The following is a 26,475-nucleotide window of genomic DNA, read 5'->3' as shown; positions in this document are numbered from 1 at the left end:
TGTACGACCGTATGCAGAGCGACTGAACGAGGCTTTATTTCTTGTTTGAAAACTACTTTTGGAGCTGATTTATTGTGGACTTATACATAGGGGATTGCCGGTTTTAATACATGCGCTGAGCGCGATTAGGAGACGCAGTGTTTCTTAATTTATTTTTCTTATATATGACTCTTCACTGGGTAGATTTCCGCTCAATGGGCTGCTCTCGGCGGATCCTGTCCCGCAATAGAGCCACAAGTCGGAATAGATATCCACACGCTACACTTTTCGAACCTTGTATCTTGAAACCCGCGATCCGTCACTAAGGCCCACAGCCACCAGATCGAGCTCATAACCAAACGCCCAAGGAAGCAAGATGAATCGACCGACATAGTAGATCACTCCCAGGGCCAGTATAGCCAAGGACACAACAGGGGAAAGCCAATATGGGAGACTCGTGCTGCCCTTTCCATTGACTGGCGGAACAAACGGCATGACCAGTAGGAACTGACCCTGTCAGCAAAAATCCTAAGAAAAACCCAGAAACGAGGGATGAACGCTGTACTCACAATATTTCCGGCTAGATAGAACGCCAGGATAGCCCATGGCACTTTGAATGATGACTGGAATTTATCATTCTTGTCAAGACGTAATTTGATCAGTCCAATTGTCACTAAAGTCAAGAGGAAAACCGTGGGATAAGTGCCTAGGCCGACGACGAAATTGAACGCATCGCCGGCTGGAGGAGCACAGATGAAGATGATCGTGATTGCCAAGTGAATAGCAAGGCAGGCGATGGGCGTTTTGAATGGACGATTCTGCATGAGGAGGTTAGGGAAAGGAGTTATGCCGTCTTTGGCTAGTTCTTGGAGAACTCGTGCTGTCAGATATCGCTTGTTAGAAAAGTTGGAAGAAATCGGAAAGTCTGACGTGGTATACATACAAACAGTAAATGCAACGCCGAGAAGATGTCCAATTGCAGAAATAGCCACCAGGGCTGGAAGAGCTTTGACTGCTGCGGAATGACCAAAGACGTTGTTGAAGAGAGAAGCCGCAATAGTTAGGTCTGAGCTTAAGAATTCTGCTCTCGAGACACCTGCGAACTGCTCCAATTTTAGCCCAGAGAATTATATAAAGAGGAGACCAGAGACTCACGTAGGCAATATTTGCAAGGATATAGAGCACGGTGACAGTGCCCATGGCTGTGGGCAGGGCAATACGCAGAGTCCGTTGCGGATTTTTGACCTCCGAAAGAACCTATATTGAAAGTTAGATAGGACCTGTAAAGTGAGTATCATCCTGACTCACAGCATTCATATTGTCGTAGCCCTGAAACGAAAAGATTGCATTCAGCAACGCTGTTCCGATATTGTACCCATTGTTCGACGTGCCCTCGAAAGACGTCGAGATGTCGAAGTTGTGAGGCTTGGCTCCTTTAACATGCCCTCCAAGCGCAGCAAATCCAGTGCAGACAATGAAAAACAAGGTGAAAAGTTTCACTGCACTGAGAATATCTTGTAATCCTCTTCCAATACGTGGCGTGATACTATGAACTCCCACTGCGAAGCCAACTGCAGCAATTGCTAAACCACGTAGCTTCCATGTAGTCGAGTCAGCATCAGCGGCTTTGAGAAGATATGAGGAAGCTGTGATGGCATTGCTAGCCGAGGTCTCTATATTCCAATTAGATGCCCGATCAGTGGTCGCACCATAGCCAGTGATACTGTTTGGACGAGACTTACGTAGAATAGCACAATAGAAGAGGTAGATGCAAGTGAAAAGTAACTTCGGTGAAAACGAGCGCTCCAAATATACTTTCATACCCCCAGATCGGGGAATGCTGGTGCCGAATTCTAGCATCACCATAGCTCCACATGTCGAAATCAGGCCGGCAATAACCCAAAGGACAAGCGCCATACCCGGACTCCCACTTAGTTTGAAGATAGACGCCGGGGTTGAAAAGATTCTAATTTAGGGTTAGTTCATAATCCCGAAAGTCCTCGGAAGAAAGATCATACCCAGCGCCGATAATCTTGTTCACAATAAGTGAAATGGCTCCGAAAACGCCAATCTTGCGCTCTTGCAAGATGTGTGTTTCTTGGACACGAAGGTCTGTGCTGGACACATCTTCGCTGGATGAATCCCCGGTGGAGGAGGAGTCCTGTAGGTAAGGCTCTGACTAGTCAACAATCGGAGTTTTCCCTGTAAGCTGTAGACGAACATACTATAACTTGATCCTCGTTCTTCAGCCATCGTGAATTGCTTCTGTTATAATTATATCTATTTTTGCGATACTGTAATGCTTAAATACACGGGTAATGTTCGCAGAGCTTTGACGAGTGGACGCCCGATGGCAAGTATGTAGCACGAATGATGTGATCGCCTTGGCCTCGAGCTTGTACATGCGCCTCATGCTTAGGTGGGGTGCAGATATTCGAGCATCGCCCAAATAAGCGACAAGGCTATCTGAAGTGGGGTAATATGGGATAACTCTTTCAACTTCAATTTTTCCTTTGAAGAAAACAGTGACTGATGAGGGTGTTTCATTCAAGGCTGTCCTACAACGGTTACCATGGTGATAAGGTTAAGTCAGTATATGAAAATGATTGCTCGCTGGAATGTTGAGATAAGGAAACCTGGTGCACTTTGAAAATATCAGAGTGAATCTATCATACCATGCAGCGTGATACTATTTAGTCATAGAAAACATCCACCGAAGCTAGGTTGACGGAACCTCGCCGACCTGCTCCTCTTTATATTCACTGAAACACATCTAGTATCCCCATCTTGCTTATCAATCAATCACCAGGCATTGAACATAAAATATCCAAATCTGTCGATCTATGCGACGCGGATGAGCTCGTCGTGGGTGGGGCCAATGTCGCAAAAGATAGCGAATGACCACATCTCAATTAATCAAAACTCCACCAACAGCCAACATGACGCGATCACACGCGAGTGGCAGGACTAATAACGCGACTTGCTGTACTATGTAACTCTGTATATTTAAGCGTCGTATTGTATCTTCTAAGCACCTTTTACCCCCTCTTCGAGACTCATCATTCAAAGCGATCATGTCTGCTACTGTGACCATCACTCAACCCGTTCAGCCTGATATTCAATATCACCCTGACTATGTTAAATATCAAGCGCGTTCACGCCAGCGCAAGGAGACGGAGTCATTGCAAACTAGTTTACCCGCTGGGTTCCCTCAGAAGTTAACATCACCACTGGTTTGGGAGGGAAAGGACATCGAACAGAGGAGTGACTGGATTTACCAGTTGAGCGATGAACAGTTGGATGAAATTGATGCAGGACTGAAGAGCTTCAAAGGTAAGATCCTGAATGATAGTTCAATTCAAGTATACCATTCTCATTTTCAATTCGGCAGCGTTGAATAAGCCTTTGGGATACAACAACGAGTCCACGTTCCCGCTGCCGACCCTCCGCCCAATCCTGAGGAATCTCTCGAAGCAAATCCATCACGGCCGTGGCTTCTTTGTTCTCCGGGGACTGCGTATTGATGACTACTCCCGAGAAGATAACATAATTATCTACACTGGCGTGTCTTCCCATATCGGAAACATCCGAGGTCGCCAACAGGACACCCGACTGCAGAACGGCAAATCCCCAGTGATCTCTCACATTAAAGACATTACAAGCACCGTGGAAGCAGAAAGGATTGGAGCTCCTTCCAACACGGCCGATAAGCAAGTCTTCCATACCGATGCTGGAGATATCATCTCTCTCCTCTGCCTGAGCCCTTCGGCTGAAGGGGGTGAGAGCTATCTTTCAAGCAGCTGGAACGTTTACAATATCCTCGCCAAAGAGAGACCTGACTTGATTCACACTCTTTCGCAGGACTGGCCGATTGATGGGTATGCACACTCAATAAGACTTCTAAATCTCAAGCTAATTCCTTCCAGATTCGGTAACCCCGAGAAGCCATACACTCTCCGCCCTCTCTTATATCACCAACGTGCAACGGAATCTAGTCCCGAGCGTGTGCTCATCCAATATGCCCGCCGGTACTTCACCGGGTTCCTCGCCCAGCCTCGATCCACAAATATACCCCCTATCAGTGAAGCCCAGGCCGAAGCTCTAGACGCCTTGCACTTCTTGGCAGAAAAGCATCGGGCATCGCTGGGCTTTCAGAAGGGTGATGTCCAATACGTCAACAATTTAAGCATTTTCCATGCGCGGAATGGTTTTAAAGATCAACCCGGCAAAGAGTGCGTTTCTTCCCGTCGCTGTATAACTAGGTACCGGATTGTGCTGACTATAATAGACGTCATCTACTTCGCCTGTGGCTTCGAGACCCGGTGAATGCATGGCCTACACCTGAGCCACTACAGGACCGGTGGGACGCGGTTTATAAGGATGTTGCTGAGGAGGAACAGGTATTCCCGCTAGAGCCAGCTCTGCGAAAGAACCTTGGCTCTTAGATAGCTGTCCAGTAGCATTGCTAGCCTATCATACTCGAGCTGACCATAAGATCTTATCTACCAAATAACGTGATTTTCATATCAAATTTTCTCGTAAAAGCATGTATAACTATCAGAACTATCAACAGATCCCAAGTCTTGGGAGGGATACTGTAGATCCTCCGGGGAAGCGGGGTAACTGGGGTAAATGCCGAGTGTTGAACCCCACAACATAGCGGGAATTTCCCGGTCTTGAGATAGATGGGAAGATGAATTTTAACTTCAACAAGTATGCTAGCCCCGCGGCCCAGGCTTGGATGGCGGAACAGGGTTCCGCTATACAAACATCCTCAAATCTACTTGGCTCTCGGCCTGTGCCAGCTCAATTTACAAACTTTGTCCACGACCAGCCCTGCGGCTATTAAATTATGGCAAATTCAATTCCGGTGGTTATACTTTCGCTTTCTTTCACCTACAACTGAGCAATGGATGGCATAGTTATACTTTTATCAGCCAAGCCTCAAACTTCTTGGCGCCTTGGATAGCGGAATCAAGAGTCGTCTGCATGTATACAGCGGAATGGAGTCTGTCGGTGATGTGCGGGGGAAAGGGGATCACCGCGGCCCAACTTCCCCAGTCAGCGTGTTCGCATATCTTGTCAGTGTGTGAAGATTGTACTTAAATGACATTTCCCGACATTCCAATCTTGATCCGCACAGTTAATATAAGCAACGGCTCCGGACTTCCTTACTTACTCCTTCGGACTCCATTTGGCCATTGATCCTATATCCCAATTTCGCGTCCTCGGCAAAGATCCCAGATTACCCCGATGGAGGAACTCGAAAAAGTCGCCGATCATGAAACGATCGAACACATCAAGTCGGATGATGTTGTCGAAATAGATCGCGCCGCCGAGAAACGTCTACTCTGGAAACTCGATATTCACGTCGTTCCAATCCTCATGTTCCTATTCCTCCTGGCCTTCCTCGACCGAATCAATATCGGAAATGCTCGACTGCAGGGTCTAGAGAAGGACTTGAACATGAAGAATAACGACTACAACATTGCTCTATTCATTTTCTTCATTCCATATATCCTGTTCGAGGTGCCGAGTAACCTTTTGTTGAAGAGGATCGCTCCTTCGTGGTGGATCAGTGGGATTATGTTCGGATGGGGTAAGTTCTATTTCGGACATAGAAGCTTCATGGATTGTGTTGATGCTAATCTCTCGGGCGAACAGGCATCATTACCATCTGCCAAGGACTTACCCAGAGTTTCAAGGGATTGGTTGCGTGTCGGTTCCTGCTGGGTATCTTTGAGGCTGGATTCATGCCAGGTGATTGCTTAATCAATCATTATGTCCGTCTCGATGGGTTCTGACAGTTATAGGATGCATCTATATCATCGCGATGTACTATAAGCGCTATGAACTGCAGTGGCGCTTGAATGTGTTCTTCAGTGCTAGCATTCTCGCCGGCGCAGTTAGTGGAGTACGTTACTGACCCCTTCTGACAACACAAATGCCGGGATACTAATGAAGAGTTTAACAACAGTTCCTGGCCTACGCTATCGCAAAGATGGACGGAGTTGCAGGATACAGTGGATGGCGCTGGATCTTCATCATCGAAGGTCTAGTCACAGTGGCTGCTGCCCTTGTCTCCAAGTTTCTCATCGTGGACTGGCCCGAGAAGTCTCGTTTCTTGAACGATGAAGAACGAAGACTACTGCTGGCTCGACTTCAGGAGGATCGAGGAGAAGCCCGAATGGACCGACTGGATCGTTCGGCCAGGGGACGTGTTGTTCGCGATATCAAGATCTATCTTGGGTAAGCTTATTCTTGCAATTTTTCTTCACGAGGTTTGCCCACTAACAGATCTAGTCCGTTGATGTATTTCGGCATCGTGAACACTGGATATGCCACCTCCTTTTTTACTCCGACCATCCTGAAGCAGCTCGGTTGGACTTCAGTACGCGCTCAGGTCATGAGTATTCCCATCTATCTTGTCGCAACCGTCATTGCACTGGTCACAGCCTGGGTCAGCGATCGACTACGCCATCGTTTCGCGTTCACAATTTGCGGATGTCTCATTGCAACTGTCGGTTATGTGATCCTCCTCTGTCAAAAGTCCGTCCCCGTAGGAGCTCGGTACTTCGCCCTGTATGCAATCACCGGTGGAGGGTATATGACACAACCGATCTTGATGGGCTGGCTTAGCAACAATATGGCCGGTCACTATAAGCAATCGATTGCCTCGGCGATGCAGATCGGGTTTGGAAATTGTGGTGGCTTGGTGGCCAGCAATATCTTCCTGGCGTCCGAAGCTCCGACGTATCGTACTGGGTTTGGCGTCAGTCTGGGGATGGTTTGGATCTGTGGGATTGCCTGTACGGTCTTCTTTGCTTGGCTTGTCCGGGAGAATCGATTGAGAGAGGCTGGGAAGAGAGATCATCGGTATGAGTGGTCTCAAGAGGAGTTGAGTAACCTCGGTGATGATCATCCGAGCTTCAGATTCACATATTAGCTATAGTAATATGGGAGACAGTGTGTTTATATAAATCGATTTTGGTCTATACCTAGTTCGGTTTGTTTTCGAAACCCCCTAGAGCTGTAGAACTTCAACGTGTTTACTCGACGCGGTCGAGCCCAGGAAGGATTCACTTCTCATCTCTCCCCTATCAACAACTTCTTCCCTTTAACACCTCCCCACAACCAACGTAGGGCTTCATCATCCATCCTCATCATCATTCCCCGTGTCAGATATTCTGTTATCTTGATATCTCACGCACCCCCAGCATCAGACATACAACTTGCCTCGGCCCTTAAGGGCCTCTCCTATCGTGAGATGCATACCTGATCAAGTGAATGATCCAATGGAAGACTTTTTGACAGACTGACACTGACGCGTTTCTAAAAGACCAACACTACAGTCAGCCACCCTGGCACCTCCCTGCATCCATAAACTAGGATATAACCCTGCTCCATGCGAGGCCTCAGGTGAGCAAATGAGACGCGGGGAGTAACCCTCGCAGCCGCCTTATCCGCAGGATGATCCGAGCTAATTGTCAAGTGCAGACTCATCCAAGCCTGCTCAACTAATGGGGCCAGCTGAGCTTTCATCTCAAGCTACCATGATGAGTATTACACATCGGATGAAGCTCATATATTCATCCTATCTTATTGAAGAATGGATGCATCTCAAACCCCACGACCTCGAAGACACTCCGAATGGAAACGTTGTGGAGGCACAAGCCGCAGGAAAGGAGCCCAGGATGAAGAAGCATCGGGCAAACTTGGGAGACTAAGTGGGGAAGCGCCAGCCTGTCACAATCTTGAGCCGCAAAAAACAAACCATCAAGGCAATTGAACACGAGCATCAATGCTCATTGACGAACATGCGAGCCACTCACATTGCCCCGGTCGGAAAGGATCCTGACCAACGCGTTGCCAATCCCATGTGCCTTCACACTATACTCCGTATATGGATGCACTTGGGAATCGGAAGCCGGTGGGCATGCATGCCCCAATCAAATCCAAGTGGGATGAAACACAACTCGGACAAGTATTCCGAATATCGTCTTGCTTCACGAAAATGTGAGTTCGTGGCGCCGTGATCTGCTGTACTTCACTGCGGAATTGCTCGGTGGCAAATCAATCAGCGACCACGCTCGTATACCTGCACATCTTTCTAGGCGGGGCCTTCGAGGCGTTTCTGATCCACTGCGCCTGCCGCTCACACGCTGCGGGGCCCCATTCGTGCAGCACTGCTCACTGACCGACAAACTGAACAGGCATCTTGGAGATCAAATCAACCAAGCCTTCCACAACCAGGTACCATCCTGGCCCTACAGTCTTGCCGCTGCGATCATCGTCTTGGCCACAGCAGTGATTCCTCCATTCATATATGGGGCGGCATAGACCCCTCGACTCCACCCAATCACAACTGTTTCTGGCCCGGCATCGCTCTTCCGAGATGACGTACTTGACAGCAATCAACGCAGAGGGGATTCATGACCGTCGAAAAAGGTTATTTCATCCAGCATGAGGGAAATACAACGCAACCTGGGCCACGGGTTTACCCACGTAAACTCTACCACATGCGGTACACGCCAATCCTCGAATCCACCTTGAGGAGCGCCAGCCAGGTGCGCTGCCCTATCGCATAGCGCGGTCCGGCATGTCTGGGCCGTGAGAGGGCTTTCAGAACCCACCTACGATACCTTAAAACCACTTGATTCGAATACCACAATCCAATCAGCCTGGGATCCGCGCGCGTGCAGCGGAGATATTCTCAGCACTGACCTGCCCCGGGCCCCCATCTACCCTCATCTACTCCCATCTACTTAATCAACCATCTCCCCCAGTCCACTTTTGTCCTCAAGAGGATAAAGGTGACCGCATCAATTGTTCCTCTCATACATCCAACCATCCTCATCATCATGGCCAGTCCTCGCTCCTCACACAACAAGCACTCCCGCTCCATCGCCTCCGATATCCCATGGCGAAACGACAATCCTTTCGGACCACCCCAGGTCTCCCGCTCATTTCCCAACGGCGGGATTCGACGTCTGCGCAACACCCTCTCTAAGCTCTCCCCCTCCGCCTTCGCCGAGAAGGAGCTCCTGCGCAAAAAGAATCAATATAAAATTCCCCTCACACACCGGAATGTGGATAATTTCGTTACGGAGCAAGAATGCAACGAGGCTTGCCGACCCAATCAGCGAACTCCGGATATCCAAGTCGTCGAATGGCTCCAACATGTTTCTTGATCGGGCCACTTGCAGGAAACTCCAACTCGGCTATCAGTTCGAGCAGAGTTCGACTAGGCTTTTTCTCGACTCTTCGAGATGCGTGACCCCGCACGCCCGCTTGCTGTCAGCCAAGCGCACCACCCAGACTCAATTCCTGTCCGTGCAGGACGCCCCGAGGGGCAGCCCACAGGGTCTCGTGTCAAGTGGTCAGCCAAAACATCATGGATGTAACAGTATTCTATGGGCCCCTTCTAAAAGGAGGCCACCATCGTCTGCTATACCCCCCTGGCTGGGCAAGGCCTTGGCACTGGTGTCATGGCGCAAGGCGCACTGGATCAGCTATGCATGCCAAGACGGCCTGCTGCCGTCGATAATGCGTCGCAAACAAACACCTACATATGTACCAGCATTTGATCTCTGATCTGGAGCACAATCTATTCAGTACCTAATACAATCGGAAGAGTTTAACCGTATCCATGTCAAAATCCATTCCTTACAGGCCCCAGTAGGAAAAACGTAGCTTATCAATCCTACTACACCAAACATACTCGCCGTCCGTTTCTCGACTAATTCCATAGACTAGCGAAATCACACAGGTAATGATGCATTCTAGAATGCCACCGGTAGCGATGTCATTCCTCGAGTCCAAAGACAACGATTATTGCCCCGCATTAATTGAGCCTCACCAAAGGCTTTCTAACCGGTTAACGTCTATTACTCGCGCCGCAATAGCAGGGGTCTTTGCGACATGCCTGCCAAGTACAAGGGGAGGCGGTGCTAATCGGGTATTTGAAACCCTCAAAATTTTATCAGGGAATTAGTAACCTTTAACAATACTCAGAGAACTAGTCGGACCTGGTTTACAATGTGCTGCTAGAGTTCCTAGATAGGGCTATGATCTTGATAGGGCCAATACTACGGCCGTAAGGAGTAAATGACATGAAAATAATGAAAGGTCTCTAAGCCAGGTAGTTTCAGGCAGCAAGACATTTTCTTCTAGCTTGGGTTATTTCCTGAAGGCAACACTTTGGCACTTGCTATTCCACGGCTTATTAGCCTCAGCAACAGAAGATCGAAACTAGAGTCAGAATCATAGTCCATAGTGCAACAGCATGGAGAAAAGAACGCAAGACATACAGGAAGACAACGACTTTCAGGACATTTGTCCCCCACCCTACAAAATGGTGAGAATCCATACCGAGATCTAAGTCTACTTTAGGGATTGGGCTAACATGATGAGAGTATTAGGAGAAAAGCAACCCCTTTACAGCCCAACCAAATCAGTCCACAGCCCTTTCGAGCCATAGCAGAAAGGAAGAGCCTCAATATAACCAGGCTTTATATCCTGCTAATGCTCAAATAAGGCGTGAAGATCCATTTCGCCGCTCGCACAGATATTCAGCGACTTCATAGTCAGATATCTGTCATCAAACAGCGGCAGGAACATTGATACTCGCGGAAAGATGTTCTTCGGCTTTCTGCTTTTCGCTGTTCTGACCACTCTTGCCCGTTGTGTCTTCCGTACGGATGAGCTGAAGGAGGGCTATACCAGTGGTAGTTTGATTTCCAATGAGAGTTCATTCATTGGTTTGGAGGGAGTGTAAGTGAACCTGGTTGTTACTCAAACTTTCGATTCTTTCCCGTTCTAACGCAATATAGGCTCATTGTGGTCGCGGTAGCTTCCTTGTGCATTGGCCACCCAGGGTTTATCTTCAAGACAGAGAGAGATCATGAGTACACCAGCGTCCATCACAGAGTTGAAATGAGCGTGTCATTTCGGTCTCACAACCACACCCACAATTGCATAGGGTTTACAAGGCAGAAGGAACGAGAGAACCTTAGTATACCTGCTTGAGTCCTGCATGCTTTGACTAGGATTGATCAGGAAAATATTACCCAGGCCACAGATTCTAGTATCTAATATTTTGTTTGTACTTAGGTTCATGTCTTGACTTTTGGTTTTCTCGTAAGGGTAACTATATTAAACATCCTTTTAATCCCTCAGCCTCCTCTGCAAAAGGTCTGCATGACAGCGGAGAGATGGTAATTTTTTTGATGAGATTTCTCCACGCCTCGAGATGTGTCCAGAGAAACTAGGAGTAAGAGTCAATGTTAGATTCATAATTCATTTTTCTGGCACTATAGAGTGGGGTGCTGCATAGCATAGCATTGGAGGGTGTAGACCATACTGTGAAGCTAGACATGGAAATCTCATTGAGTCCATCTAGGAGTGATATTTATCAGAATCCCACTCCCACTGCTCCAGGGTAAGAGACCAATCTTGCTTCCATCATTTGGTTGGCGGACCCTTGCGCAGTAAGGGTTCAAAATATATGATAATTTACGAAAGTGGCCGGATAGTACTCATCTGGATATCTGCGCTAAGTACTGTGCTTTGATTCTGCTAAAATTAAGGTGCATGTTGAGAGGCAAAGGGTCCATGACTCGAACAGAAGCCTCTCAATTTCCAACGTTCTTACGACTGTAAAGCCGTGAGCAACGAAATATGATTACCTCCGAGATACTTTCATGAGGAAAATTCGATCTCAGCATATAAGAGCTGACGGAAAGCTCGAAAGGACAGTCAATTCATAACCGGATATTCTCATCTTTTATCCAAGAAGCATCTTCTCTTACTCTCCATCACCGCCACTTCTATACTTGGCCTAGTTGCTGCAGACAAGCCCCAACTCCTTTGAGACCTGGAAACAAGGCATCCCCTCTTGCGCTCAGCCATGCTTCAATGATTTCTACTCCAACAGCGTGGTTACTTCTTGCGCCAGTGATGCAGCATCCAGCAGCAAACTGTCTGATCTACAATGTGTCTGTACTGCAATGAAATCAAATCTTGAAACGGGGGGATACACGGCAGTCCAATGCTCTTCTTCGAAGTGTGGGTCCGACAACCACATAACTTCGGAGATCACAGCAAGCCTACAGGGACTAGCTAGTATGTACAGTAAAGTTTAACCAATATTGTGTGAATCTCCCAGTGACTCGTGATATACGGAACTGTTGTACCAGATGGCAAAATAAGCTGTAAAGTATGGCTGTACAGGGGGCTTGCATCAAAATTTCTGTACAGAAATCTTTAGCAACCCATGGCATCTATATAATCATAATCAATTCTTCAATTTCGATTCTCTGTTATGTGAAATACACAGTACAACTGGCGTTCAAGCCATCGTATCCCATCGTTCGACCTCACGTGCGGGCTTTCTCGTCTTCGACGGGGTGGATGTACTAGATTTCGCCGGGCCTCTGAAAATTCTCTCCCATGTCCATCATGGTATGGATAACAAAGTTACCGATCCAGCCTTCGAACTCACTATTATCGGTTCTTTCGACATCATTTCCACCAGCGCCGCTGTCAAAATCGTTCCGGATGTCTATATAAAATCTGCACGATCTAAGCTGGATGAATTCGACATTCTAGTGGTTCCTGGTGGACCACCACCCATTGTGTTCTCTCTCGTTGAAAGTAACTCAGAAGTTCTGCAGATCGTGAAGGATTTTGGACAACTCCAACACGGTGAGACAGAGAACCCAAGAACCATTCTCTCCATCTGCACCAGGGCTCTCTTTCTGGGAGCTTCTGGCTTGCTGGACGGACTAAGGGCAACTACACATCATATATTCCTGGACGAGTTACAAGAATCCGTGGGAAAGAGGGGGAGACTGAGGTTATGCAGGCCAGATATGTGGATGGCGGGCTTAGAGAGAATGGGCTTGTGTGATTACGGGAGGTGGAGTTTCTTCTGAATCGGACTCAGCATGTTATTTTGTGTTTCAACTGTTTTCTCCCGAAGTGGCTTCGTTTGCGGCCAAGATGTCTAAGTTTTCGTGGATTCCACTATGAACATGCATTAAGTGATCTTTTCAGTGCCCGAGGTTAGGTACATAACATCATGTACATTGGCGGCTGCCCCGCCGCGGGGAAGACTTACCCAGTTAGGCAGAGAGATTAACTACTATCAACATCAGCCCTGTCAAACAACCCATCTCGATCTTCCTCAACGCGCATAATACTTTCAGGCGAGAAAGGGCTTGATATTGAAGATGCGATCAAAGAAAGTCGCCATCATTGGTAAACTCCCAGCATACATTTCAGCCAAATCTGAGCTTTCCCCGCTAACCTGGATTGCAATACTTAGGAGCCGGGCCATCAGGACTCGTCACAGCAAAGACTCTCCTACATAACTGTCCCAGAGGAACATTTTCACCTGTCATCTTCGATGCCCGCCATGAAATCGGAGGCCTTTGGCCCAACCAGTCAGCCGAGAGAAGCACTCGGCATGGCACGGATTCACCACCGACACTAGACCCGTACATGAGGACCAATCTCAGTCGGTTCACGGTGGCATTTTCCGATCTATCGTGGGACTCTGCTTTATTGTGTGCAGATGTTCCGATGTTTCCGCAGGCACGACAGGTTGGACAGTACTTGGCTGCTTATAGTAGTCTGTATATCCCGAGGGATGTACTGAGATTGGGACATCGGGTCGTGAAAACGGAACGTTTGCTGGGGATAGATGATACTTGGAGATGGAGGGTATCTTGGATGAGAGGGAGGTTAGTACTATGCTTATGGATTTGCTGATCATTTTTGTCGGAACTAACTTTTCTCGATCAGCGTCCAAAACAGCAGCCAAGAGGCAGCTCACCAAGCCAACGAGATTGAGTTTGAAGACTTTGACCTCCTTGTTGTCGCATCCGGATACTTTGCCCGTCCATATGCACCAAAAACTCCGGGACTGAAGGAATTCAAGGGCCAAGTCATCCATAGCTCTGTCCTGGAAAAAGGCCGCGCCTCTCTCTCCGCAGACACAGACATCACCCTTCGCGGACACACCGTCGTGATCGGCGGTAGCATGTCAGGTGTTGAAGCTGCATCTGCACTCGCACTGCGAGAATCTTCATCGCGGATTTCCACAAACCCTGCTACTGCAAGCTCGCACGGCAAGAACAAGGTGTATCACATACACTCCCGGCCCTTCTGGACTCTACCCACCTATCTCCCTTGCGAGACGTCTGATGAGACCGTATCTTTCTTGCCTCTGGATTTGGCAATGTACGACCTGAGCCGTCGGCCGCCGGGTCCGGTAGAGTACAACATAGGTCCTCTCTCGGACGAAAAGATTGAGAAAACGAACGGATATTTCAGATCACTGCTTGGTGCCGAGTATGAAAAGTACGGACATTCGCAGCAACAGTCTTCCTCGACAAAACCAGTCTCTCAGCCGGAATGGGTGGCGATAGGAAATGACTATGCGGAGTTTGTCCGATCTGGAGGGATAGAAGCTGTTATGGGTCGAGTTACCTCGATTCATCCGCAATCTGATCCCAGAACTGCCTCAATCAATATCAAGACTGCTGAAGATTCTCAGACGCTAGATAACGTGACCTCGATCGTGATGGCCACGGGATTCACGCCATTTGATTCACTATCTTTCTTACCCGAGGACGTCCGGTCTAGCCTGGAGTATAACGCAGATGACCCATTCTTACCACTCATACTGGATAAAGGCGGCACATCACGCTCAGAAATACCAGATCTAGGATTTGTCGGGTTCTACCGCGGCCCTTACTGGGGCGTCATGGAAATGCAAGCCAAGTTCCTGGGTAAGGAGTGGGCAAAAGAACATGATGCCTCCGTTGGTACCGAGCTCGAGACCAAGGACCAGAGCCAGAGGGAACTTCTTCGGAATCTGAGACAGCCCAGTACAGAGGCTCGCCGTGGTCAGTTCTTCATGGGTGACTATGTGGGATTGATGGAAACGTTTGCCAAGGATCTTGAAATAGAGCGGCTGCCGTTATCGGATGATGAGAGTCGGAGCGGACCGGTTATACCTGCTCGATATGCCCAAGAAAAGGAAGACGGCGAAGGACAACATACATTGGATAGCTTGCGAGCTATGTTGCGTCAGGATCACCCCACAGTCCAAGCAGCGGCATCTCTAGCCGTGTTTAGGGCTTTACACGGGACATGGACGTTTACCCGGACATCGGTCACAGGAGAGCGAGCAGAAACCGGGACTGTGGCGTTTATCCTGCGATATTCATCAAATCCGATATACGACCGGGAATATGTTTTGGAGACACGTCAAGAGGCAGTGTCTGCAGAGAGCCAAGCCTCGTCTGTTGGGGTGACTGTTTTTCGCCTGTCGGAAGCCAGTACCGGCGAGTCAAGTTCTCGAATTGGAGTATATCATGTCACCACGGATGGGGACAGAGAAACAGATCAACTGGCTCATAGGCTACATCTCACATCATTCTATCGCGGGAAAGAGGCTGGGGAATACGTGATCCATGCAAAAAGCATACACTCTAACGCTACTGACGGACCAACTGCACGACAAATTCAATATAGCTTCCATTTCAAAGGCGTCTCTATCACCGAGTGGGAGTGTTTTGAGTTAGAAGACAGTTACACAGAAGGCAGCAGAAACATCGAGAGTCAAGCTCAAGATCACTGGCGAACTGTTTACAAAAGATAGAAGGCCAGACTATGAACAACGAATTGAAAATGTGACATTACCAACCTGCCAATGCTCAGGCATTATTGCCCAGGCCGGTGCCTCGGCAAATTTCCCCAGAAGAAGAATTGGGACCTGAACTATACATTCGAATATAGACTACAGCTACTGTAGCATGAGGCTTCGGTTCCATTGTACCGGGATGAGGCCAAACTTCATTCGGAAGGTGGCTTGAAGGTCCGACCTTAAAAATTTTCAATCTAGACTCAATGTCAACTAACAGATAGGTGATCGAATTGTCTATGACGTTATGAGCATACATCTAATCATTATTCTAGAGCAGCCTAGGTCTAGATACTGATCAATGCTTAGATAACTGCGTACCTCGCACTTCATTCCCCTGTTCAAATTCAGACTTCTCCCCGGGTCCCTCCAAAGAATCGAACGGTCGCGTACCTAGGGCCTCGGTATAATCTTCATCGCTATTTCCGTCGGCCCCGACCGGACAACACGGTTCAGGTGGCGTCGGATTCCCGTTGATTGATCGATGAACCGAGGTTGAAAATCACGGAAATGGCGAGCGAGCCAATTGTAGAGAAGAAACCATATAAAAACAAGAGTTCGTTCCAGATAATGCTAACGTTGCATTCAGGCTCTCGGGAACTCCGCTCATTGCCATAGGGATAGATAGAAGAATTTCTCGGTCTGGACCTGTTGGATGAACTGTTTTTTCTGATATCAGCTTGATGGAGATTTTCGTCTGGGGTAGATCACCCGCAAAGGTGCGGCTCTGCCGAATTGACTTCTTCGGCCGAAAATATGCCGATAGAACCTTCGTTCTTCTAGGTTCTTGGTTGATATTCTCGTTGATCGAATGTCTATTTAAGTGACCTCAAGCCTCGAGCTTCAAATTTCAAGTTCCAAGTCCCAAGTTCTACTCAAACCTCCGGTTAAAGAAGTATACGAAGTACACGAAACGTATCTTCTTCTATACCACCACCCATCTTCTTTTGAAGGAACTATACTATACATCCAGCCCTCGATCTACGAACTACAATGGCTCCAACCAAACAAACACAACCTCCTCTCACCCTGGATTCCATCTCCGAATCCCGCGCCTTACAAACCCTCGAAATCTACTTCACCATCCTCCTAAACCGCCAAATCACCCGGCGCTTCCAACTCGAACAACAAGCCATGCACGACCTCCCCGTCTCCCAACGCTTCCGACCCGTAATCCTCCTGGAGCCAGTCCCAACCCTACAAAAACCACATTCACCCTCCACAAACACACTTGCCATTCTAAAAACAAAAATCCACCTCCTCCGTGCCCGCGTCGAAAAAGGCAAAGAACTTGCCTCCGAAATCGAACGCCGCATGCAAAACCCTTACATCACATTTCCAACACATTTCTGCCATACATGCGTTGTGGACGGGGAATCCGGTGGCGTGGAGGTATTACTGACGAAATGTGGACATCGGGTTTGTCGGACTTGTCTGGGCTTTGGGATGGACGGGAATGGGGTTTATGAGTGTAGTATTTGTTTTAGGCCCGCGCAGTTTGTTGTTCGGGAGACGGGGAGGTCGCCTTTGGGGGTTGAGATGGGAAAGGGCATGGGAGAAGGGGTTGGGGAGCAGAAGAAGAGGGGAGGGTGTCCGGGACAGATTGCGAATGTGTCGAGGAGGTTTGGTTATGGAGGTGATGGTGGTGGGAAGGGATTTGTGAGGCCATTGGTTTGTCCGAAATAGGCTGGATATGGTGTTCTTTTTGCATACTGGGATGTTATTTGGGCATTGACTTCGTTCTAGCGGCATTTGCATTATGATGTTTCGCTCGTAGAGTACTCTAGATTATGGAAATTTCAATCGAGTTTCAAAATATGACCCTTCTCATCCAACATCTTACTTCCATCCTATCTTCGAGCCCATCACTAGTTTACATAGAAGATCCGTCCATATTATACACCGATACAAAATCCAACCCTCTCCCTTCAAACAAATGAAAACAAGGGGAAAAAAAGCAACAACGGACTTGGATATCAGGATCTAAGAAACCTCTAATTACGAGACCGGAAAAACGACGGACAGCTTAACCAAAAAGGAAACATCACATTGAGACATCAGGGGTAAAGGGAAAAATGCATCATGACAGCCATGGGCCAGCTCCAAGGCCATTGCAATTGCACCGAACAAGTCAAAAAACGCCTTCTTTACCCCGCAAAGGCCGAAAAGAAAAGATAAAACAGACAGAAAAAGGACAAACTGGTAGCCCGGCCGGGGGGGGGGGAGGGAGGGAGGCTGTATATGACGGGGTGGTGGAAGAGACATTATACAGGAGAAGGGGGTGGTAAAAATGATGCAAAGCGCAACCATGCGAGATAAAGCAGTGTTTCCCAAATCATGCAACGGGGGATTGGGGGGAGTGTGGGGTATATTCATGTGGTGTATGTTCATTCGCTTTTTCACTTGTGCAAGTGCCGAGGTGGGCAAGATCGACAGACCTGTTTTTGATTCTGTTCAGACTCTGTGTCTGCTTCTGCTTCTGTTCGGTTTCTTCATCGATCCTCGGCATGAGCCCCTTCATCAATCACCATCTGCACATCCTTGACGGGATGGAGGAGCATGGGGGGCAGACACATGCGTCCCTCACCAGCCAGCTCCTGCTGCTCACCACCGTCATTATCAACGCGCAGACCAAGCCAGCGACGCCAGAGGTTAGGTGAGAAGCCTGCAGAGTAGAACCAGGTTGTACCCTTGAAGTTGTGCTCGCGGTCGCCAAAGACTGATGTGCGGGCACCACCAGAGGCGCCGTTGCGTCCAGCGTTAAAGACGGATTCCAGGTAGCGGGTCGGCCAGCGACGATCAACATAGACGGCGTGTGGAACGTACACGGCCTTAAAGCCGTGGTGCAGCGCCGTGGTGGCAGGCCACATCTCCGAGAACATGGTGTGGTGGCGGAGACTGGTCTCTCGGTGCATGGTGGTTAGAAGCTTGCGGGATAGACGAGAGGCGGTGATGATGGCCGTGCGGCGCGGAGGGAACCCGTTCTCGTGGCTGTAGCCAGTAACATCATCACGGAGAAGCCAGGTGGTGCTCTCGGGATCGTACAGCGGATTAAAAACAATCAGATCCGCGTCTTCACCCACACCCCACTGGTACTGATCCTTCTCCACGGTGGTGGGTGGGATGCCCTCGCCCTCAACCTCGAAGATATCGGGCTCGTCAGGCCGCTCAGGGCCCCAGACCGCCTTGTCGCCTTGCTGGTGTAGACCATGCGAGTTCTTCTCGCCACCTTCAGAGCCGGCCTTGTACATACTCCACATGTTATTGGGGCTGTTGGTACCAATCTCAGTCTGCACGCGGACCATCTGGCGGAAATCTTCCCACGACCCATGCACCGAGGGAACATAGAAACGCGCATTACGCTCCCACATACCCTTACGAGGCTGCTGCTTCGCCCAGTCGCCCACCTTGTCAAATAGGTGGTACCAGTGACCCGTGTAGCGGGCGTCCATCTCCCAGTTCCAGAAGAAATCGTACTCTGGATGCTGGTAGGCGAAGTATTGCATCGGCATGTAGGTGCTGCGGTAGACGCCGTGAACGGGTAATCCACGAGTGAATGTTTCCTCGAGCCCGGGGTACATCAGAGACATCTGGGCTTCCGTCCAGAGTGTGCCCATGCCACGGAATTCCTCGGGAAGGGCCTCGCTGAGCACTTTCTCATAGGTCTCGTCGTCCGCCCAGATCTGGAGATCGTTGTTCTTGACGTGAATGAGGAAGTGCACGGTGTACTCACCGCCAGACGACAGCGCAAGCTCTGAAATCACCGATCGAAGGTAAACAATGTCCTCGGGAGTATAGTTGAAGTCATGCCAGGTACGGATGACAATCGCAGTTCGAGGCAAGCGCTCCGACCCAATCTTAGCCTCTGTCTCACGGTTGTCCTCGATAGATGGAATCTCCACCTTAGGCATACCCACGGGCATAGAGACAAATCGGTTCAGACGTGGCTCGGTCAAGTTGAACCGATGGCGGTTGGCCGCAAGACAACGCTGCTGCGCACCCGCCCAATCCACCTGGCGGAAATCCACCGGGGGCACATCTTCCCAAATACGCTCAGCACCATCGCGGTGGCCTTCCAATCCAGCCCCGCTGCCGCCCTTCTTGACTCCATATCCCAGGCCGTATGGCCCCAATCGACCGAAGCGGTCGAAACACATATCATCGCGAATTCCCAACATCGTATTCGAGCCGATTGCCGGGTCCGGGAAGCCTTTGGGTATACCGGGGTATGACTGAACGGCGGGAACTCGAATAGAGTTGTCCTGATCCAAAAAGCATTCGCGCTTTTCACCATACTTCTGAATGTATTCCAACGAGTTGTAATCCGGGTATGGGTTGAACACACTACTCGTCATAGTAGGTTTCAAATCTCTCGCTTTCAAGCTATTGTTGTCCTCTTGGGCGGACACTTCCTCGGGTAGCGCCAATCCGTCCGCATTGTCGCCGGGGTATTCAGGTACATTGTCGCTGCGCTTCACCAGGCTGGTGAGTCCACCCTCGTAGCGTTTCAGGAACGGGAAACTTTCCCATAGTGGGGGTTTGTTCGGTTTAACCTTTGGTAGCTCAACGTTAACCTGCGAGACGGAGGAGGAGATTGTGAAGCGGAAGAGTGTGAGGATAAAGAGCACGAGGGAGGCGAATAGCGCGAAACACAGCCATCGCATAATCCGCTGCGGTACTCTGAAGCCCACGGGTGCTCTTGCGCGACGCATGCCCGCGCCGCCGAAGGGCGGGTAGGATGTGGAGGAGTGGTCGGGCCCAGAATCGGAGGTCTCATCGTCGCCATCGCTTAGGTGATGGTGGTGGTTGTGATTGTGGTTGTGGTAATTTTGGCGGGCATTGAGAGGGTGTTTTTCGACGTCGCTGTCTTGTACTTGTGTCCGCGCAGAATACGGCGAGGGTTTGCTGTATGCTGCGGAGGATCTCCTGGCCTGGACGGTCATGATGCCAGCAGACGAATCGTCAACATTGACGTGTGGGGAGAACGGGAACTAGTCCAATCAAAAATTGCGCGAGCACATCTGTCGGTCCAGGACTGACGCAGTCACCGAGTTGAATACGGCGCAATTGACTGTTGAGGTAATAGGGGGGAAGGTTGGAGGGTTGGAGGGTTGAAGAAAAAGGCGCGATGGCGAAACGATGTGGACGTTTGGCTGGTTTTGGCTCGGGGAAGTTGGCAGATCGTCGGCCAGGCAATTCCAAGTTTGAGGGGGGTCGAGGCGTCAGGGGAAGCACAACACAACACAGCAAACACGAACCCTGAAACACAGGAGGAGAAAACTCCAGGTTTACAATTGACCTCTGAACTGCAACAGTAATTGAACAGTAAATAATAACCTGTAGGAATGACCAAAAGAAAAGAAAAAACAGAAGACAACAAACGAGAGTCTGGACGAGTCGAAATGCCAAGAACCCGCCGGCCAGCAAAAAGAGCGAAAGAGATTACGCATGTCCGCTGCTAATTTTGGCCGCCGATGATCGCTCTCTCCTATCTGCTTTAGGGTGAGATGTAGGGTTTAAAGGTGTATAAGTATTTAAATGTGTGTTAGTCCACGAATAAAGTAGTAGTTCAAAGTGAGAATCTTTAAGTCCGTATGCTTCATCTCATACTTCCTTATCCCAGTGTATACCCGAGGCCCCTCATACTTCCATACTCTCTTTACTCGCTAACTATGGACATCTACACTACTTGCGATCTACATGAAAGAGTCGAGCAAAGAATAGACTCCATAATACTCTGATATAGTAGTAGCACCACTCCTTGGATTCCTCCAAGCATATCGCATACTCAAGTTACATGGTGATACACAAGGGGGTTTAACAAGGAGAAAACCGCAATTTTGACGTGGCGCCAGGAGAAAAAGAAAAGAAACAAATGAGGCTAATAGCATAGCGAAGAGAAATAGAGAGCCGTGGAAAGCTCAAACACACAAAGCACCGATAGAAAGAAGAAAAAAACCCCCTTCCCGAGGAGATTCCATTCACTGGTCCATCCGGGATTTGGCCTCGCGCAGAAACTCCCGCCGTAGTCATCATCAATCCATCATTTGCAGATTTGCCGTTGGTATTTCTCTCGCCCTGCTACATACACGCATCCCGTTCCCTCCAGTCGTCCCCAAGTGAAAAAAGTGGATTTGGAAAACTCGCATCATTCGCCATATTATACCCGCTTAGTCGCGGTTGGTTTTCCGGAGAGTGTCGGCGAGCCACTCCAGACCCTCGTACAGACCATCACCAGTGGTGGCGCAGGTAGATTGGATGAACTGGAAACAGGGGAGAAGAGTTAGCAACATGGATTGCAAATACGAAGCGGGGGTGGAGAAGGGAAATATCAAAGGAGCAATAATGTGGAGAGGAAATCAAACTAACCCAAGCACGGCGGGTCAGGCTCTGGAGGCCGAGCTGCTGGGTAATCTCGGCGGGGCTCATAGCGTTCTAAAACAAGGCGCAATCAGTAATCCATCTCATGCAAGTTGTGGTGTTAGCTGGAGGTGCCATTTTGGCAAGTACATACGGGCAGATCTTGCTTGTTGGCGAACACCAGGAGCAGAGCATCACGGAGCTCATCCTCGTTCAACATGCGCTGCAACTCCTCGCGGGCCTCGACAATACGGTCGCGATCGTTGCTGTCCACCACGAAGATGATACCCTGGGTGTTCTGGAAGTAGTGGCGCCACAGAGGACGGATCTTGTCCTGACCGCCGACATCCCACACGGTGAACTGGATGTTCTTATACTCGACAGTCTCGACGTTGAAGCCTGTCACGTTCTCAAAGTCAGCCTCGGTCGCCGGATGCGTGTGAATGCCGTTCCGAGTCGGAGCCTCGAATTCCTGGAACGACGATGGTCGACAGGTAAAAAGGCGGAGCGGACTAACCAATGGTGGGGATGGTGGTGACAATTTCACCGAGCTTGAGCTTGTACAGGATGGTGGTCTTTCCGGCGGCGTCGAGACCGACCATCAGGATTCGCATCTCCTTGCGACCCCATAGTCTATCAAAGAGCCTGGAGAAAGTGATACCCATATTGAAGGAGCCTCGAAGCCTGGCGTAGTAACACAAAAATAGAGTTAGTTATGAAGGAGGGGGGGGTAACAAGGGAAGATTGGAGAGAGGGGGGTGGTTGATGGATGGATGTGGTGGTGGTGGGAAAACGTGTTGTGGACTGCGGTCAGGGGTGTCGGAAGTGGGTTTTTGGAGTGGGTGCAGCGAGTAATGCGGCAGGGGGGATCGACGAGCACAGAACTTACCGGCAGCAAAGAGGGACAGATGTAGAGAAGCGTGGGTTGATCGGAGGAAGAAGAGGAGGAGAGGAAGGAAGATGATGATGATGGAGGTTAGGCTGACCAGAAAGAACAGTGGAAGGGGGTGTTTTTTTTGGTTTGGAATTGGGAATACCAAAATACGGCAGTTGGCGGTGGGCGTAGTCTCCGTCCCTAACCAACGGCGGCGGATGGGGTATGGTATGGTAATGAAGGGTCTTGGCTGGTAATTTACTGTCGACTTTGTCGTTGGTCGAGCTTCAGAGCAGGTTTGAGGGGCTCCAAACTATGGTATTTATGCTGGTGGCACGAGATAACTGCCACGTTGGTCTATATGAGTTTCTACAAAGTTTTGAAGGTGTAGGCAACAATATAATAGATGCGTGCACGGTGATGGCATATTGGCATATTCATTATACACTTAAAGCCATATTTGGCTGGTCTATACTTGGTTAGAGGTGTTTGATACCATGCGCTCGAAAGAGGACACCGTGTTTCCCGTATGTGAAATACGGAAAGAGGCGAAAGGGGACTCGCCTCTCCGTAGCCGGGCCTGTTGACGAGAGTACAGTACTGTACTCTCCGTACTCCATATACGGAGTTAGTCAGGCTCCCTCCCGGTCTTTTTGCACCTCTTTATGGGACCCTCCACCCTCGCCCACTCATTTCTTGACCTCCAGCCTCGACCCCCCTTCGACCCAGATTCACTTGCCCCATTGACTCCCTTCTGATAGGCTCATTCCCGACTTATCGGCCCAGTCTCGTGCCTTGCACCGCGCCAACACCGCTCTGCAAATCGCCGCAAGCCAATGCACCGGGCCCCCAATGGGAGAGTGGGACAGTGGGACACACATGGGACCGAGGAGTCCACCGCCGCGTCATGACACCATCGCGATCGCGTGCGTCCCCCAACTCTATACCTATCGAGTACACACGCTTCTCCATTTGGGAACTTCCGGTCCTTTGGATCAGTCCTCTCGTTTTGCTCGCCCAGTGATCCTTTGTCGTGATCGTCGGAAGAACGTCTTCACTAGCGACCGATAAATCGTCTTGCCTTCTACGGTATCGCTGGCGAACCCGAAGATGGTCAGGACGAGAACGGTCACCACAAAGATCACCGTGAATGCCACCCAGTATTCTGCCTGGGTGTATATACCCTTGACACCTTTGAGTTCTGTTGAGAAATAGGCCGTCATGAGACTGACAGGCAGGAACAGCATGGTCGCTTTGGCGAGCAGGATGGTGATCCGGGTCAATTTCTCCACAGCCTGGGAGTCCTTGAGTGCGATCAAGTTGAAGTTCTAACCAAAAAGCCATGGTCGCATTAGCATCAGAACAAACTTTGACAGGTGCCATTTGAAGAGAGCAATTCTTACCAGAAACGTCAATGACTCCTTTTCCAAAAGGCAGGTGTCAATCTCGCTCAAACAATATAGGTTGATACGGTCGACCAACCGCTCGAACCGGGCCACCGCCGCAGAGCTCAGAGCCACCCCGACGGGCTTATCATTCGTTGCAAATCGGTTACCCTCGCTGACGATGCTTCCTTGCCGGAGATCGGAGAAATCGGAGTCTGCAAAGGTGTTTCCATAAGGCATAGGCGGAGGATTGGAGGAACGAGCCTCGTCGCGTAACAACCGTTGTCGCTGGAGTAGACGTCGCATGATGAGCTCGTAGCTCTGATATAGTCGTTTGAGCACGCCCAGCCGACGTCCCAACCAGTGGAGTTCGTCAACGAGGTCAACCATGGGCCGTTCGAGCATTTGTCCTCTCTATCTTGGGGTCAGCGGTCTGAGGGCCAAACTAGGCCGAGGGTCTGGCCCAGTGCCTTGCAATACTTACCAATTCTTCCAGAGAAACCCCGTACTTGTGCTGACGCTTCGCGATCAGCCCAAAGCTCGACACCCAGTCGTCGAATAGATAGTAGAACAGCAAACTCGGCCCATCCTCCTGCTTGATGATCACCTGGTCCGGTCCAGTCTCATGGAAATTTCTCACTCGGATCGTTACCAAAGACTCGCTTTGCGACTTATTGGCGTGCTGCTTCGAGATGCCAGAAAAGATAAATCGGATATTCCGACTCGCGACGTCCAGCACCGCGGCCTGCTCGTCCTCGGTCAACGTGTGAATTTGTGGTAGAGGGTTTTCCTGGATTGAAATAAGAGTCCCTGACATCAATCAGCAAATATTCAAGCTATTGGGTCCTATGATGAAATCTCCTACCATCATCGCACAGGATCAGCCATGACCAGAGTCTCGTGCCTTCAGGTAGGTCCTTGCCATTTTCCACGGGTACACCGGGTGCTACAAATAATGTGTTGTAGCCGACACATGTATCTGCTTCCCGTCAGCGGCTATGTTTCCTCGCGTCATGATCATCTACTTACATCGAGGACCGTAGTCCACGGATGAGAAATGCCAAATTTGGTCGGTGACTTGCCCAAATGTGAGGCCCTCGAATGAGGCAGACTGGTATTTCTTCGTCATGGCAGATCCGTTCTCAATATCGTCGAGTTCAAGGTCAATCGTCTGGGCCGACACTCGCTTTACTTTCCTCACGGGATTTGGGGCTGTGATTGCTGGTGGCGGGGCATGGAAGGGCTCGGTGTACATCATGCCTTGTAGTCGTTCAGAGACTCCGTATTTGGATGTGATAGTCTAAGCATGTTGTCAGTGTTCATTATTCCATGAAGATGGTAAACTCGACACACTTGAATAGTATCCTTTTGCTGCTCCGGATTCCAAATATGACTGCAATTGCAGGAGTCAGCCTCAACCACCCAATCATTATCCTTCCTCCCCATAGCGAACATAGAAGTCAGTCATATCTTACATCCATCTAGTCCCAAAACACTTTGCCCTCTTTACACCGTTGCAAAAGTTCCCATTAGCAACCATCCCATAGATCAACCGAACTCCCATCTCTAGAGTGAACATCAACCTACCTGACCAGTCAACAAACCCCGAAAATCACCCGTATTCAAATCCGTCGCACAATACGCAACATCATTCCCAAAGTCTAGCACGAAGCTCCTCGTCAACGGGTTTTTTAACCGCTGCATATAGTCCATGAAATGAACTTTGTCATCGATATTCTTGAATTTGGACTCCAATGAGCCCTGTGCGCCCTGGAGACTGGCATAGTACTCCTCCGGAGTGCGTGGGTCGCTGCGCTCGTAGATTGTTTCGGCCATGGTGGTTCGGAGCTATCAGCCTAGCAGCTACTGGTCTAGGTTGGTGATAAGCGGAGTTAGCGTGTCCGGGCGCGGGGGGATCGTGTTTAGCTATTAAAGTAGTTAAAGGTAAACACGGCTGCTAGATCGAGCGGGGGGCGCCGCGCTGGTGTATTATTGCGGGGAAAGGGGGGAAGAAGGAAGGGAAGCTGGAATTATCGCAGCGTTTTGCAGAAGAAAAAGATCGAACTGAGACAGAAATAATAGCTGCTGCAGGACTAGGCTGATATTAATACGAAAATTCACGCCTTGCCAAAAGGGGGGCGACCGTCATCTGAGGCTGATCTTGC

At 49.5% G+C, this 26,475-nt stretch overlaps 9 protein-coding genes across 9 annotated transcripts; 5 read left to right on the top strand and 4 right to left on the bottom strand.

Annotated features, from left to right (window-relative positions):
* Positions 1-258: 258 nt before the first annotated feature.
* Positions 259-2,232, bottom strand: N7473_010494 (uncharacterized protein; the record flags this gene model as incomplete). Its single annotated transcript, XM_057156433.1, has 8 exons — positions 259-486; positions 549-859; positions 923-1,082; positions 1,135-1,236; positions 1,288-1,652; positions 1,722-1,945; positions 1,998-2,154; positions 2,205-2,232. The coding sequence occupies 8 exons, from the start codon at positions 2,230-2,232 to the stop codon at positions 259-261; spliced, it is 1,575 nt and encodes a 524-aa protein (XP_057005088.1).
* An 821-nt stretch (positions 2,233-3,053) lies between these two features.
* N7473_010493 (TauD/TfdA family dioxygenase) lies at positions 3,054-4,424 on the top strand (the record flags this gene model as incomplete). The annotated part of the gene is made up of 4 exons (XM_057156432.1): positions 3,054-3,312; positions 3,371-3,857; positions 3,906-4,211; positions 4,268-4,424. 4 exons carry the CDS (start codon positions 3,054-3,056, stop codon positions 4,422-4,424), a joined length of 1,209 nt encoding a protein of 402 aa, XP_057005087.1.
* Positions 4,425-5,232: 808 nt separating this feature from the next.
* N7473_010492 (uncharacterized protein) lies at positions 5,233-6,925 on the top strand (the record flags this gene model as incomplete). The annotated part of the gene is made up of 5 exons (XM_057156431.1): positions 5,233-5,578; positions 5,644-5,739; positions 5,793-5,893; positions 5,957-6,228; positions 6,283-6,925. 5 exons carry the CDS (start codon positions 5,233-5,235, stop codon positions 6,923-6,925), a joined length of 1,458 nt encoding a protein of 485 aa, XP_057005086.1.
* A 1,915-nt stretch (positions 6,926-8,840) lies between these two features.
* On the top strand, positions 8,841-9,170 carry N7473_010491 (uncharacterized protein; the record flags this gene model as incomplete). The annotated part of the gene is made up of 1 exon (XM_057156430.1): positions 8,841-9,170. The coding sequence occupies one exon, from the start codon at positions 8,841-8,843 to the stop codon at positions 9,168-9,170; it is 330 nt and encodes a 109-aa protein (XP_057005085.1).
* Positions 9,171-13,713: 4,543 nt separating this feature from the next.
* Positions 13,714-15,649, top strand: N7473_010490 (uncharacterized protein; the record flags this gene model as incomplete). Its single annotated transcript, XM_057156429.1, has 2 exons — positions 13,714-13,724; positions 13,786-15,649. The coding sequence occupies 2 exons, from the start codon at positions 13,714-13,716 to the stop codon at positions 15,647-15,649; spliced, it is 1,875 nt and encodes a 624-aa protein (XP_057005084.1).
* Positions 15,650-16,684: 1,035 nt separating this feature from the next.
* On the top strand, positions 16,685-17,377 carry N7473_010489 (uncharacterized protein; the record flags this gene model as incomplete). The annotated part of the gene is made up of 1 exon (XM_057156428.1): positions 16,685-17,377. One exon carries the CDS (start codon positions 16,685-16,687, stop codon positions 17,375-17,377), a length of 693 nt encoding a protein of 230 aa, XP_057005083.1.
* Positions 17,378-18,183: 806 nt separating this feature from the next.
* N7473_010488 (DUF3405 domain-containing protein) lies at positions 18,184-20,634 on the bottom strand (the record flags this gene model as incomplete). The annotated part of the gene is made up of 1 exon (XM_057156427.1): positions 18,184-20,634. One exon carries the CDS (start codon positions 20,632-20,634, stop codon positions 18,184-18,186), a length of 2,451 nt encoding a protein of 816 aa, XP_057005082.1.
* A 1,227-nt stretch (positions 20,635-21,861) lies between these two features.
* arfA (putative ADP-ribosylation factor) lies at positions 21,862-22,716 on the bottom strand (the record flags this gene model as incomplete). Its single annotated transcript, XM_057156426.1, has 4 exons — positions 21,862-21,954; positions 22,061-22,126; positions 22,206-22,450; positions 22,569-22,716. 4 exons carry the CDS (start codon positions 22,714-22,716, stop codon positions 21,862-21,864), a joined length of 552 nt encoding a protein of 183 aa, XP_057005081.1.
* A 1,204-nt stretch (positions 22,717-23,920) lies between these two features.
* Positions 23,921-26,146, bottom strand: N7473_010486 (uncharacterized protein; the record flags this gene model as incomplete). Its single annotated transcript, XM_057156425.1, has 8 exons — positions 23,921-24,253; positions 24,329-24,724; positions 24,795-25,120; positions 25,176-25,289; positions 25,340-25,610; positions 25,664-25,703; positions 25,786-25,814; positions 25,898-26,146. The coding sequence occupies 8 exons, from the start codon at positions 26,144-26,146 to the stop codon at positions 23,921-23,923; spliced, it is 1,758 nt and encodes a 585-aa protein (XP_057005080.1).
* Between the last annotated feature and the right edge of the window lie 329 nt (positions 26,147-26,475).

The sequence above is a fragment of the Penicillium subrubescens genome (assembly GCF_028828155.1).
Source record: "Penicillium subrubescens strain IBT 31985 chromosome Unknown utg000007l_segment0_segment0, whole genome shotgun sequence".
NCBI classification, from domain to species: domain Eukaryota; kingdom Fungi; phylum Ascomycota; class Eurotiomycetes; order Eurotiales; family Aspergillaceae; genus Penicillium; species Penicillium subrubescens.
This window is presented reverse-complemented; position numbering and strand designations above follow the sequence as displayed.